Source organism: Nicotiana tomentosiformis, chromosome 11 (genome assembly GCF_000390325.3).
Source record: "Nicotiana tomentosiformis chromosome 11, ASM39032v3, whole genome shotgun sequence".
In the NCBI taxonomy this organism is placed as follows: domain Eukaryota; kingdom Viridiplantae; phylum Streptophyta; class Magnoliopsida; order Solanales; family Solanaceae; genus Nicotiana; species Nicotiana tomentosiformis.
The window spans coordinates 83,279,151-83,293,465 of NC_090822.1; the positions used below are offsets into that span (position 1 = coordinate 83,279,151).

Below are 14,315 nucleotides of genomic sequence, written 5' to 3' on the forward strand. Positions count from 1 at the left end.
TAAAGCTCAAATTTGTTAAAATTTTGGGGAATTTCCAGATATGTATTTGTGGTTCATATAAAAATTATTTAGTTTCGGTTGTACTCAGTAAATTAAATTATATTAATCCTTTGTTGACGGTTTTACCAAGCTCGACCTTGTTTATGGCAAAAGAATTTCATGTAAACCATAGATTAGAAGAATTATTTCTTCTTGCAAAAACGAAAATTTTCAAATTATGACTTTAGTTACCGACAGTGGGAATTTAAATGGATGAAATTCAAAATAGTCAGATTTATAAGTGGTAATTGAAAAATAGTCACTGTTTCAAAAGTAATCGAAATTTAGTCACTTTTCATGTAAAGATAAATCTGAACGAAAACATTGTTCAAAATCCGAAAAATATTCCAACATAATATACTGGAGTTCGAATTTTTTTCATGTGAACTTCCAGCATAATATACTGGAGCTCTAGCATAATATGCTGGAAGTTCATACACAGGTGCTCCAATCTCCAGTATATTATGTTGGAACTTTCCGTGTGCTGGAGTTCCAGCATAATATGCTAGGAGTTCATACACATGTGCTCCAATCTCTAGTATATTATACTAGAAATTTCCATGTACTGGAGTTCTAGCATAGTATGTTGGAAGTTCATACACAAGTGCACCTATCTCTAGTGTATTATGCTGAAACTTTCTGTGTTGCAGCAAAATAATGATTATTTTTCAATGACTTTGCAAATGCTGGCTATTTTTCAATTACCAACCCGAAAACTGGCTAGCCTGTGCTATTTTTACTAGGAATTCTGATGACTCACACAACCTAATAACTCTCTTAGGATATGGATATTATTTAGTGATTTTTACTCAAATAGCCAGTTGTATTTTATTTACTTTTTCTAGTCATATACATAGATTATACATTGATTATACACAATCATATATAGATAATACATAAATTATGCATATATTATTCCTCCACCGTCTATTTTTAGTTTAAGTGATTGGGTCATGGATGAACGACTATTTGTATTAATTCTTCAAATATTTCGCTATTACCCAAACCTAGTTGCTAATTTTGGCTAATGGAATAATTAGCATCTAGTGTGCGGACCAGCCCAATGCTGGCCATTTTACTTCTTCCTCCTCTCGTGAAAATAGTACGGGCTAGCCAGTTTTTGGACTGGTAATTGAAAAATAGCTAACATTTGCAAAGTCATTGAAAAATAACTACTATTTTGCTGCAACACAAAAAGTTTCAGCATAATATACTGGAGATTGGTGCACATGTGTATGAACTTCCAGCATATTATGCTAGAACTCCGACACACGGAAAGTTCCAGCATAATATACTGGAGATTTGAGCACATGTGTATGAACTTCCAGCATATTATGCTGGACCACTATACTGTGCTGGAACTCCAGTATTGGAGCTCCATCATAATATATTGGAGTTCCAGCATAATATACTGGAACTCCACTATATTATGCTGGAAGTTCACATGTAAAAAATTCGAATTCCAGTATATTATGCTAGAATATTTTTCGGATTTTGAACAGTATTTTATTTCAGAGTTATTTTTACATGAAAAATGACTAAATTGACTACTTTTTAATTTCAACTCTCCTCTCCTCGTAGATCTGTAAATAAAAAATAGAGGAGATTATTCTAGGATTATTTTTTGTATTAAATTATAAGTGGTTATAAAAGATAATTTCCTCCTTTGTTGGTAGTAGGCGTTTTCTGCGACGACTTAAATTATTTCAGGTCAACGATTGCATGGTCTCATTTTGACGGCTACCTTTGTATTCTACGTACGTATGCCAGTCAATTACTTCTGTCCAAGAAAGACTGCCATGTATATAACTTTAAACAGGGGAAATTATTTTGATCCCTTAACTTTATCTTATAAATCAAGTTTCTCATCCAATATTAAACAATAAATATTCTACTCTTCCTATTATATGTATTATTTATTTTACCTTTGATATTTTCTATTCCTTCTCTATGCATATAATTTTTTTTATTATATTGTAAAAGATAGATTTTATCTTTAGCTAAGTATTTTACCAATTTAAATATCTTTTTATAAATTTTGAAATAAAGCTCAAATAAAATTTAACTGGAATTGTATATTTATGAATTTGTAACAAAATTACTTTAATATTAAGTATATATTTAAGTTTTACTTTCTCTTTTATATTCTTTATTATGTGTATATATATCTTTGAATTTTTATTGTCCTTAACAAAATATTTTTGAAATGTAATTTAGAGAACATCTAAGGTATAAATATGTAATTTTTTAGGAATTTATTATAAAATTTACTTCTATTTTTAATTTTTTATATTACTAAGCTAATTAACTTTTATTTGATTGATATGAAAAGATCTTTTATTCTAATATTTTAATTGCACGTATTTCTTTTATTATTCAATTTAAATATATTATATATGATTGGTTATCATTTTATACTTTTTAAAAAAGAGTTCACTTAGGTAAATTCATAATATAGACTAAGAAAAATATCTTGATACTAAAAAGGTATATATCGTAAGAACAACGAGTAGATAATATTGACCAACAAGAAGAAGGAAAGAAGATCAACTTATCGAAAAATATTATGTCGTGGCAAGCCAGTGCTTTGAGAGCGATTTTGGCCCGACTCGGTACAAATTATTAAGATCGGTCGTTCCCCAAGGTTCCACAACACCTCCAAACACGTGCACTCGTGGCTGAAAATTTAAATTTTGCACAAAATAATTGCCCAAAAAGAAGAGGATATGAATGTGTTTTCTATGTTGGATAATTCACAAAGAAGACTGCCTTTTATAGGCAAAGCTGTTGGATAGATACAGATGAAGAAATTAATCTGTAGATGTTACAGAAATTAAAGATGAAGCTATTACAAAAATTAACCACAACTGTTATAAAAATTAAACACAACTGTTACAGAAATTAAACCATGGCAGTTACAAAGAAATAAATGAAACGTTACAAAATTTAATTCAAAGAGAATGAATTGGACATGTTCCAGTAAGCTCAAAAAATGAAGAAATAATTTTAGCAAAATCAAATTTGAAATAGGCCTCATGTATATCTCGCGCGCAGGGGGGCAAAATCGACCCGTTTTACTTTCAGGACCAATTTCTCATGTGCACGAGGCCACTCTATTTTACTAGCACTTTACAAGCCCAACAAAAGAGCAAATCAAGAAATAATCCATGGGCTTTAGCCCCATCCCCCTCGGCGTTTCAAGAATAACTCTCCTTGCCAAACCCTTGGTTAAAGGATCCGCTAAATTTCTTTCGGATCTTCCATATTCCAAGAAAATAATACCATATTTCAATAATTATTTTACCGCACCATGTCTAATGCAGATATGTCTTCTTTTTCCATTGTACACACTATTTTTGACAATTCTAATTGCCGCTTGTGAGTCACAATGTAGAGAAACATGTGAAGATTGTCTTCCCCACAAAGGCATGTCTGCCAATAAGTTACTCAACCACTCGGCTTCTTGCCCTGACAACTCAAGAGCAATGAATTCAGACTTCATAGTAGATCGTGCTATACAAGTCTGTTTTAAAGACTTTCATGAAATAACACCTACACTCAAAGTAAACACATAGCCACTAGTGGAGCTAACTTCATCATTGTAAGTAACCTAGTTTGCATCACAAAATCCTTCTAAAATAACAGAAAATTTATTAAAATGCAAACACCAATCCATAGTACCTCTCAAATACCTTAACAAACGATGAAGAGAATTATAGTGTTCACTACTGGGGTTGTGAGTATATCTACTCAATCTATTAACATTATAAGCAATATCAGGTCGTGTATAATTCATGAGAAACATTACACTACCAATTATCTTAGCATATTCAGTTTGAGAAATACTGAATTCCTTATTCTTTCTCAAGTGTATGCTAGGACCATAAGGAGTTCTCACAGGAGCTACTTCAAAACAATTAAATTTTTTCAACATTTTCTCAATATAATGAGACTGAGACAGCGAAAAACCATTAGAAGTTCTTTTGATTTTAATACCTAAAATCACATCTTCTTCTCCAAGATCTTTCATTTCAATTTTAAAAGACAAAAAATCCTTAGTCTTATTAACAACATTTACATTAGGGCCAAAGATTAATATGTTATCCACGTACAGACATATAATCACACAATCTAATCCTATCATCTTGAAATAAATACAAGTATCATATGCATTAACAATAAAATTATTACCCACTAATGTGCTATTAAACTTTTCATACCATTGCTTAGGTGTCTGCTTTAGACCATACAAAGACTTTTTCAATTTGCATACTTTATTCTCCTGTCCGTGGATCACAAATCCCTTAGGTTGAGACGTATAGATCTCTTCCTCTAAATCACCATTTAGGAAAGACGTTTTAACATCCATTTGATGTATCACTAAATTATGAATAGCGGCTAAAGCAACAAGAGTTCTAATAGTCTCTATCTTTGTCAAAGGAGAAAAAGTGTCAAAGTAATCAATGCCTATCTTTTGATTAAAACCCCTAATAACAAGTCTATCCTTATATTTCTCAATTGTACCATCAAGTTTCAATATCTTCTTAAATATCCACTTTCTACTTATGGGTTTACAGCCTTTAGGCAAATCAGACAAGTCCCAAGTGTGATTAGAAACTATAGAGTCTAATTCACTTTTAATGGCCTCTTTCCAAAAACTAGTATCTATTGACTTCATTGCTTCATTATAAGTCTTAGGGTCTTCTTCTATTAAATAGATTGAAACTAATTCATCACTCAAGACATCAAGATCAATATTTTCAGTCAAGAAAGTAGTGATAAAGTCAGGACCAAAGCTAGCTTCAATTCTACGTCTCTTACTCCTTCTAAGTTCATTTTCATGCTCATTAGCAGTAACACTAGAAGAAGGCACAATATGAGAATTAACAGACATAGATGGAGAGGCATTATTAGGCACATCACTAGGCAAATTATTTTTCAATGGAAAAACATGCTCAAAAAATTTTGCATCTCTAGATTCACAAATAAAACTATCATTCAAAGACATAAATCTATACGCAACATTATTTTGAGCATAACCAATGAAAATAGTATTAAAAGTCTTGGGTCCAATAGTTACTTGTTTAAAATCAGGTAGACCAACCTTAGCCTAACACGCGCACACTTTCAGAATTTTCAAGTTTGGGGCAAACCCTTTTCATAAATCATACGGAGTTTTATCTAACTTCTTATGAGGAACTTTATTAAGAACATAGCATACAGATAAAATAACTTCTCCCACATATTATCAAATAAACCCGAACTCAAAAGTATAGAATTCATCATTTTCTTAAGGGTTCTATTTTTCCGTTCGGCTGCACCATTTTGTTGGGGAGTATATGGAGCAGTAACCTCATGTATAAAATCATTTTTCTCACAAACGGCTTTTAGAGTACTAGTACTATATTCACCACCCATGTCAGACCTTAGCCTCTTGATTTTTCTGTCTAATTGATTTTTTACTTCTGCCTTATATTTCAAAAATATGCTTTCAGCCTCATCTTTTGACTTAAGAAGATATACCTTAGTGTATCTAGAAAAGTCATCTACAAAAGTGATGTAGTATTTCTTTTCACCCTTAACAGTGTTCTTGAAATCTGCTAAGTCTGAATGCACTAGTTCAAGCAATTTTGTCTTTCTACTAGTTACATTCTTAAAAGGCTTTTTGGTTTGTTTTGCATGTACACAAATAGGACACTTAAAAAAATTATCGACATTAACTGCATGAATTAATTATATTTTTCTAAGTCTTTTAATAGAAGCAATATTAACATGACCTAATCTACCATGCAACAAATCAATGGACTCAGTAATATAAGTAGAATTGAAAGTACTAGCATTATTAGTAATCTCTTGAGCGTTGTTCAGTATAAATAAACCTCCACTGAGGTAACCCTTCCCAACAAAGTCTCCCCTACGAGAAATAATAACTTTATCAGATTCAAAAATAAGTTTAAGGCCTGCTTTGTTGAGAAGCACACCAGAAACTAAGTTTCTACGAAGGGAGGGTACGTACAAAACATTGCTCAAGGCTAAGGTTTTTCCAGAAGTTAACTTAAGAATAATTTTTCCTTCACCCATAACTCCAACTGTAGTGGAGTTACCCATGTAGAGGAACAAGCCATCAACAGATTCTTCAAAGTCGTGAAACAGCTCCTTATTAGCACAAAGGTGCCTTAGAGCGCCCGTGTTCAGTATCCAGTCAGTCTTGTTAGCCACCATGTTTGCCTCAACGACCACAACATCAATGACATTACCACCCTCAGTAAGGTTATCTTGGACTGGAGCTTTTCCTTTATGCTGAGCTTTGTCCTTGTCTCCGGTTGCACTGGAAAGCCTTGTGACCAATTTTTTTGTAGACATAGCAAGGTCCTTTCGACTCTTGAATATGGTCCTTCGGCTTATTGAAGTAATTCTTCTTCTTCACTCGTCGTTTCTTCTGGCCTTTCTTCTGTTTTTTTTTAAACCTGTCTTTCACAAAAGTACTAGAAGATTCCACAAGGTTAGCTTTAGAAGAATTAAGAGAGAGAGAGAGAGAGAGAGATTTCATCTTATCCTTAAGTCGTTCAGCCTCCTCAACTTTGAGATGATTTGCTTCCTCAGTCCTCATGTGACTGATCAGTTCTTCAAGAGTTAAGTTTTTCTTCTTGTATTTCAGTTGATTCCTGTAATCACTCCAGGAAGGTGAAAACTTTTCAAGCAGAACATTAGCTTGAAGAATTTCACACATCTCCGTGCCTTCGTTCAAAACATCAAAAGTCATGTTCTCATACTCGTGAACTTACTCCATGATTGGCTTATCATCAACCATCTGAAACTTGATCCACTTTTCAACCACATACTTTTTTCCCCCGCATCATCTGTACTATATTTCTTCTCCAAACTGTCCCATATGACTTTAGTAGATTTATAATTTATAAACAAATCAAAGAGATGGTTAGTCATATGGTTAAGAAGATGCCCTCGAACAATTTTATTATCCTTTTTAAATTTCTTTTTAGCAACATCATCAGCAACAACAATAGTAGTATTAGAACTATCAGCAACAACATCAGCATGTGGTTCATTAAACAAAACCTAATCAACTTCTAACTGTTCAAAGAAAATTAAAAGCTTCTGGGTCCAACGCTTATAATTGTTTCCATCTAAAGGCTCAAGCTTTGATAGATCAGGAAGTGTTTTGTTCAAAGTGGTAGCCATTAGTCAATATGTAAGAATCGCTTTCAAATGGTAATAACAATGAGTAGATAATATTGACTAAGTAGAAGAAGGAAAGAAGAACAACTTATCAAAAAATATTGTGTCGTAGCAAGCCACTTCCTTGAAAGCGATTTTGGCCCGACTGGGTGCAAAACGTTAAGACCGGTTGCTTCCCAAGGTTTCACAACACCTCCAAACACGTGCACTCGTGGTTAAAAGTTTAGAATTTGCACAAAACAATTACCCAGAAAGAAGATAAGATGAAGGTTTTTTTGTGTTGGATAATTCACAAAGAAGACTGCCTTTTATAGGCAAAGCTATTGGACTAATACAGATGCAAAAATTAATCAGTAGCTGTTACAAAAATTAAAGATGAAGCTATTACAAAAATTAATCACAACTGTTACAAAAATTAAACATAATTGTTATAGAAATTAAACCATGGTAGTTACGGGTGTTTATAAAAATCCGAAAAACCGAACCAAATTGACCAAAAAACCCGATACCTTTTAGTTTTGGTTTGGTTTTGGTTTTGAATTTTAAAAACTGATCAAGTTTGGTTTGGTTTTAATCGCAAAATAACCGAACCAAACCGACTATAGAAGTAGCTATTTAAATTTATTATTAGACCTATATATATGTATCTTTTTATATAAAGTTTCTAAAATTTTATGGTACATATTAGTCATTTATATTTTTAGTCTAGTTCTTTACTATTATAATAATCTAATTATTTGCTTTTACATTCTAATTTGATTGGTATTTTTCTTTTGCTAAGTACAAGAATTTATTTTATGTTAAAAATAATTAATTTTTAATCGAGTAATTAAATTATTCATCACTGTTTGATTCAATTATCATCAATATATCATGGTAAATGATAGATTTTACAAAAATCAATTGGTTTGATAGTGTTACATTGAAAATGTAGTCGCCGAAATATGTGTTTGATAGTGTATGTCTCATATTTAAGAAAAAAAATGATAAATAACCGAAAAACCGACAAAAACCGAATCGATAAAAAAATAATTTAATTGGTTTGGTTTGGTTTGAATATTTGAAGAACCGACTTACTTGGTTTGGTTTCTTTTTAGGGAAAAACCGATCCAAACCGAACCATGAACACCCCTATATTCTGGCCACAAATAGCTTCTTAAAATAGGACATTTGAGTCTGATAGAGTGACAGACTCAGAATTTTCACTAAGAAGAGTCAAAATATAGATAAACAAACATCGAAAGAGAATAAGAGGATTCAACATATAGTATATATACATAACCTTTTTATTCGTCTATCTATCTATCTATCTATCTATCTATCTATCTATCTATCTATCTATCTAGTGTATCTATATAGTGTAAATTTTCAGCTAAAGAGTGTCAATTAACTCCACCCGGCAAAGATTGAATGGTACACTTGGTTGAATACTGAGTTATTTACCTTGAGAAATATGGATCAATTCCCACTTAATACTTTTTTTAGTGGTGCGCCCATGTTCAACAAATCCTAGATCCGCCTCCGCCGCCAGTAAGTTTCTACTCGAGAGTCTTTGAATCAACCTTCCCAAATCAAACACCGATCAATAATTTTCAATTTTTCTTTGTAAAGCTTGTTCGTTAAAAGAAATCCCAAGTGAAATTAAAAAAAGGAAAACAAAAAAGAGGTATATATACCAACAAATTATAAAATACATGCTGGAAGAAGAGTCATAGTTACACTTGCGGATACAATTTATTAGTATAGGAAAAGGAAAAATTATTTATCTATACAAGCATCCTCTGTATGATGGGATCAAATAGTCAGATCCATTGTTACTCTCACGATAAATTTGAGGGGTACATGAAAGTGGTACTAAACAAAGACCTCTACTCCTCAGATCAACGTCTTTTCTGTCAAATCCTCCCCAGCGTTCCTGAATTATCAACAAGCTTCGCTATTAACATTGATATTATTTTTAGCATTTTAATGTTATATTTAAATGAAGCCAATCTTTAATAGTAGTAGATAACATCTCAGTTTCTCTGTTTTTAAAATGTGCTAAATAAGATTTTTTTCCCCAAGGTACGTATAATTAACCAAAATATAAAATACAATAATTTACAAGAGTTTTACCATCCTAAGAAATAGACGTAAAAAGTTGTTGGGTAATGAATTAGCTCACCTTGCAGGTATTGCTCTTCATGTAGGCATGGCTCAGTAGCTGCAGAGGAGAAAATGAGAACGTTATATTATTTATAGTTACCTAAAACTTTAATTCAATATCAATATTGAAACATAACAGTAATGATAATTATATTGGGGAAGTCTTCAACATGCAGGTGTGATATAGGATCTATCAATGTAACAACTATAGCTAGAGAAAATAAGACGTTCGAACTAATAGATCAAAGAGAAGACGAAGAAATCAAAAATATAGTTTTACAAAATCAACAGTCTACTAAAGTAGAATCATTTAGCATGAAGAGAATATTAAAAATTTTGAAACTGAAAAGGTCAGAGATAATCATACTGGACCTACTAGCTGAAATAAATCAGCTAAAATTGTACGATGTATACTTATTGTGGGGTTATTTTATAAAAGTAAAGGTTATTTCTATTACTAGCAGTCTAGCACTGTGAAATCGTACCTGTATTTGCTCTTGTAAGAATCTAACATAGTTGATTGTTTCCCACAGAACGGATGCCGTATCAGTCTAGACAAGTTAGAGAATGTTCGATCAGAGATGATATCCGAGTTTAAATAATGACAATAATACTTTGGTTAATCTAATATAAATGACAATGAGCACACTTGGAAAATATGAAAAGGAGTTAAATGGGGTGGAATAAGATGACTTGATATCGCAGTTTCAATTTAATAATAGAGATTAACCCAACTTGGTCATTCTGTAGCTAGCACGATTGGACCTCAGTGTTTTCCTCGCGCAGAATATTATATTCCTCTCTTTTATTTCAGAAAAAAATTATGTTTGCGAAAAAACTACTACCCTGTGTTTCATTTTATGTAACCGTGTTTGATTGGTACGTAATTAATATTTTTTAAAATTTCTGATCAGAAATATGTCATACATTATATTTATACAGACTATTAAAGATTATTATTAAAGTAAAATATAAAATTTAATTTAGATTATTTCCGAACATAAAATGGAATCATTCTTATTGAATAAATTAAAAAGAAAATTAAGGTCATAGAAGTAATTACTGAACATGAAATCATGGGGAAACGGTCACAACGTTCAATCACATTTACCACTAGAACTAGGATTCAATTAATGACATATCAAGCTTTATTCTATACTTTGATCATATTACTTTTTGACATTGCATTTTTTGAATTTTTCGAAATATAGAGCGATTCATAAACCATTTTAAAAGCCACTGGTATTAATTTTTCAAGTGTAAATATCAATTAAAAAGACAGTGTAGGCTAACCTTTCCAAATGGTGACACAATTTGTTGGAGAGCTGTGATTTTTTCTGCAAGCTTCACTTTTGGGACTTGTACCTGTAGATTTATCCACATAAAGTTTGAGTACTAAATAATATCTATAAATTCAAATGGGAAAATACTGTAAATCCAAATGTATTTAATTTTAATACATTGAAGTTTTCGTTTTAATTTATGTGAACATATTTGATTGAACACGGAGTTTAAGAAAAAAGATACTGCAAGACTTTTGAACTTGTGGTGTAAAATGTGACACAAATATTTTGTGTTGCTATAAATCATTGTATAATTAAAGGTAAATTGTTTCCAAACATGAAAAAAAAATCTTATTGGCACATACTAAAAGGAAAATAGTTTATTGTCCAACCCACAACAATTTGTGACACATAAAGTGTGTACTAATAATATTCCTATTTCACACAAAATACCTTTGGAGAGGAAACTGCCGAACTTTCAATCTTTTGCCTTTTAGAGTTTGTGTCTGAATTATCTCCTGATCTCCTCTTTTTTCCTTCACTTTGAATTTCTTGTGCTCTTCCGTTTCTTGTCAACGTGTTGCATGTTGATTTTGTACCCCTAGACTTGGTCTTCGAAAAAAAGAACACAAACAAATAGTATTAGTTTGAGTAACTTTAAAGGGTAGAAGATTATATGCTTGGTGAACAATGATTTATAGCTTTACAAAGTCCAATTGATCGACATCGATTGTTATACCTTGAAAATCCTTAGTATATCATACTACATCTGTTTTTCTCGTTCAGTATATGCAACCTTAATTTTAATTTTAATTTTTATTTTTATTTTCACCCGGTGGTCGATACGGGCTCTAGTATCGAATTAATGGCTCTAGTATCGAATTAATTCGGATTGGTGCCCCAGTAAGGCCATTAAACGAAAAGATCTTCACACTAATATTTTTTATTCTTAGGGCTCGAAATAACCACTAACAACTTTAATTATTATAATAACTAGTAATAAGTACATATTCTTTTGATTTTAACTTAAATATTTTACTTTTTAACATTTCCAAATTACATTTTTCCATGATTTTTCAAACTCGTAATTTCCACAACAAACTTGTAGTAACATTCTTCTGATCCAAGTTGTGTGTATTTCTTACCATTTTTCAAGTAATTTGGGAGAGAGATAACTTACAAGAGATGGTTGGAGGCCTTGCTTTTTATGTTGTGCTAAATTCAACGTTTTCAGACTTGGCTTAAAGTCGTTGAAAGTATCCACCAATGGCTTGCTTAAATAGCTACCAAAAGATACATTAAAATCAGGAAAGCTTCTTGAATTAATATCATCAGCACATGAGTTATCCACTTGTGGCAGTATTCCACAGTGATGTCTGGGCAATTTCACTTCTTGATGTCCATTTTCTCCTTGTCTCCAGTATTGATGTGAACTAGGTTCCATAGCATTAATATTATCTGTATAATTATTATGAATTTGCCTTCCAAGAAGAAGATTACTGTAGGGATGAAAGTAGTCATCATCATCATTAGCCAGTTGATTATGGTCAAAACGAGATTTAGAGGAGATTAAGGTTGATGCTCCATCCAATAAACTCATCTCTGAAATTGCATCTTGGTTGTTATTCTCCAACAGATTTTTAGTATTAATATTCCCAGCTGTTTCACTAGCAGAGCTGCTTCTGCAGATTTGGTTAATAAATTCAAGTAAGGAGATATTAATATAAAACAAAACCCAAAAAAAAAAAAAAAAAGAGGAAAAAAATAAGAACAAATTTCTTCTAAAGATCGTGTGACCTTTTTTTTTTTGGCCACTAAAATCATTATTAGTGCTTCAAGGATGAAAGGTGGTCTCACTTCTCATAGAAAATTGTTTAAATGTGTGATAACTTTATCTAAATTGATTATTCTTCATGTGCGGGCTTTATACTTTTTCACATGCCAAACATGCGAGAAACTATGTTATATTGGATGGCGGTAAGGTTCAAACTCAGGACATCACATCTGCATGTTCTAACACGTTGTAATAGCTTAAACTGTTAGAAAAATATACTTTTATTTATCTAATTATGTTTTCAATATAAATATATAATATAAGAAAAGGGCTAAATTGGGTTTCTAGATAATTGGTATACTAAGAATTATGCTAGTTTCAGGTATAGTTAGTGAAAACTTCTTATTCACTGTATTTTTACATTATTAGACATTAGTACGTGCTCCGTGTTCAACCATGCTGTTACTTAATTTCCATATATTATCACATATCTAATACAGAAAATCAGGTTTCAATAAAAATCTTCTTGTACTAGTACTCATTAAGAGAATCCTACAGTCTCGGCCCCCTACGCCAATAAGATAATAATAAAATAAAAAAAGTTTCTTTACACTAACAATGGTTTGCAAGAAATTGAACTAAGACTCTAAGAGGCTAGCAGGCTTGCATGCAAGTAAAAATAGAGTACTATTTGATTTTCTTCATTTTGGTTGCTAACGTTATATCCTTAATTACGTTCAGTTTTAGGGCTAAAAATTTAATAACGTAGTGATAAGGAAATATTATCCTAACATCTTAAAAGAAATTGAAACTCACAGGATGAGTTGGCTCCAAATGAGGTGGTTGTGATCAGAGGACGCAGCGGTTTCTCCAGAAATGAAAGAAGTGCTGTTATCATCAACACCAAGTAGAAACTGATATTGTTGAAGATTATTAGTGGCAGTATTTTGAACATCTTCCTCACAAGAGGAAGAATCTGATGACTGTTGATTATGGTTTGCTTGTTGTTGTTGTTGTTGCCATAAATAGTTGGAGTTTCTAGTGGTATTGCATGAAGAAATTGGATTATTGTCCTGTGGCCACCAGTTTTGTGTTAATAAGCAGAAATTGGGGTTGTTGTTATTGGTGGTTAAATCGGAGTTTTCAAGAGTGCATTCTGCAGACATGGCTCTCTCTCTATATGCTTTGCCTTAATTTCTTTCTAAACAAAGTACAATGGCGGACAATGCTTTAAAACTTTTCTTTCTTTGGCCAATGGTGGGATGATTGGAATTTAAATAGAGTGCTTTTGGGGTTTTTGGGGTGACGTATTTTGGTAGGTCTGGAACAATTTTTGGGGTGGACAATATTAAATGCTCTTGAGCTTTTCCCACTAGAGTTTGTGCGCAATTATTATAATATGGATGGGGGTTTATGGGTTATGAGGGACAAGCACGGGGAGATTTTTTTTTTTTTTTTTTTTGTATAAAGTTAAAAATAAGGTTATTTTTTGTATAAAAATTTGAACTTATATTGTGTCAGAGCGGAAGTAACATAACTCTTTGCATTTGTCTGATTCTTTTTTATTTGTTAGAAATATGTTACTGTTGAATGTAGAAGCGTTTTGATGATTAGCAAACGAAATGTCTGATTTTTTGCGATTGTATATTTGTTTAGTTCAAATGTACGTGATGTTAAATTATAATTTGGGCATACATGTTTATTGGGCTGAATGTGAAAGAATCAGTTGAACGATTGACTCAGTCCTACCTTGTAGGAAAAGGTTTTGGTACTGGTAAGTTTGTTGGGACGACTGGACACGCGACTGGCTAGGCATATAAGGGAAGATCTTTTGTGCCTCAACGTAGAAAATATTGTTAGAAATAAAACCCCCGTTA

General features: G+C 32.0%; 1 protein-coding gene across 1 annotated transcript; it reads right to left on the reverse strand.

The window, feature by feature from the left end:
* Positions 1 to 8,907: 8,907 nt before the first annotated feature.
* Positions 8,908 to 13,695, reverse strand: LOC104093592 (transcription factor bHLH110). Its single transcript, XM_009599357.2, has 7 exons — positions 13,255 to 13,695; positions 11,845 to 12,346; positions 11,118 to 11,276; positions 10,675 to 10,746; positions 9,867 to 9,932; positions 9,401 to 9,439; positions 8,908 to 9,151 (listed from the first exon to the last, which is right to left on the reverse strand). The coding sequence occupies exons 1-7, from the start codon at positions 13,602 to 13,604 to the stop codon at positions 8,999 to 9,001; spliced, it is 1,341 nt and encodes a 446-aa protein (XP_009597652.1). The 5' UTR covers positions 13,605 to 13,695; the 3' UTR covers positions 8,908 to 8,998.
* Positions 13,696 to 14,315: the final 620 nt, after the last annotated feature.

Bases quoted from the DNA above. Each gene is read 5' to 3' on its own strand.
- LOC104093592 (XM_009599357.2), bottom strand. From the start codon at position 13,604: ATGTCTGCAGAATGCACTCTTGAAAACTCCGATTTAACCACCAATAAC. The intron at 12,347-13,254 runs GTGAGTTTCAAT...CCAAATCTGCAG, and splicing joins ATTTGGAGCCAACTCATCCT to AAGCAGCTCTGCTAGTGAAA. The intron at 9,440-9,866 runs GTACGATTTCAC...TCTCCTCTGCAG, and splicing joins TCTTACAAGAGCAAATACAG to CTACTGAGCCATGCCTACAT.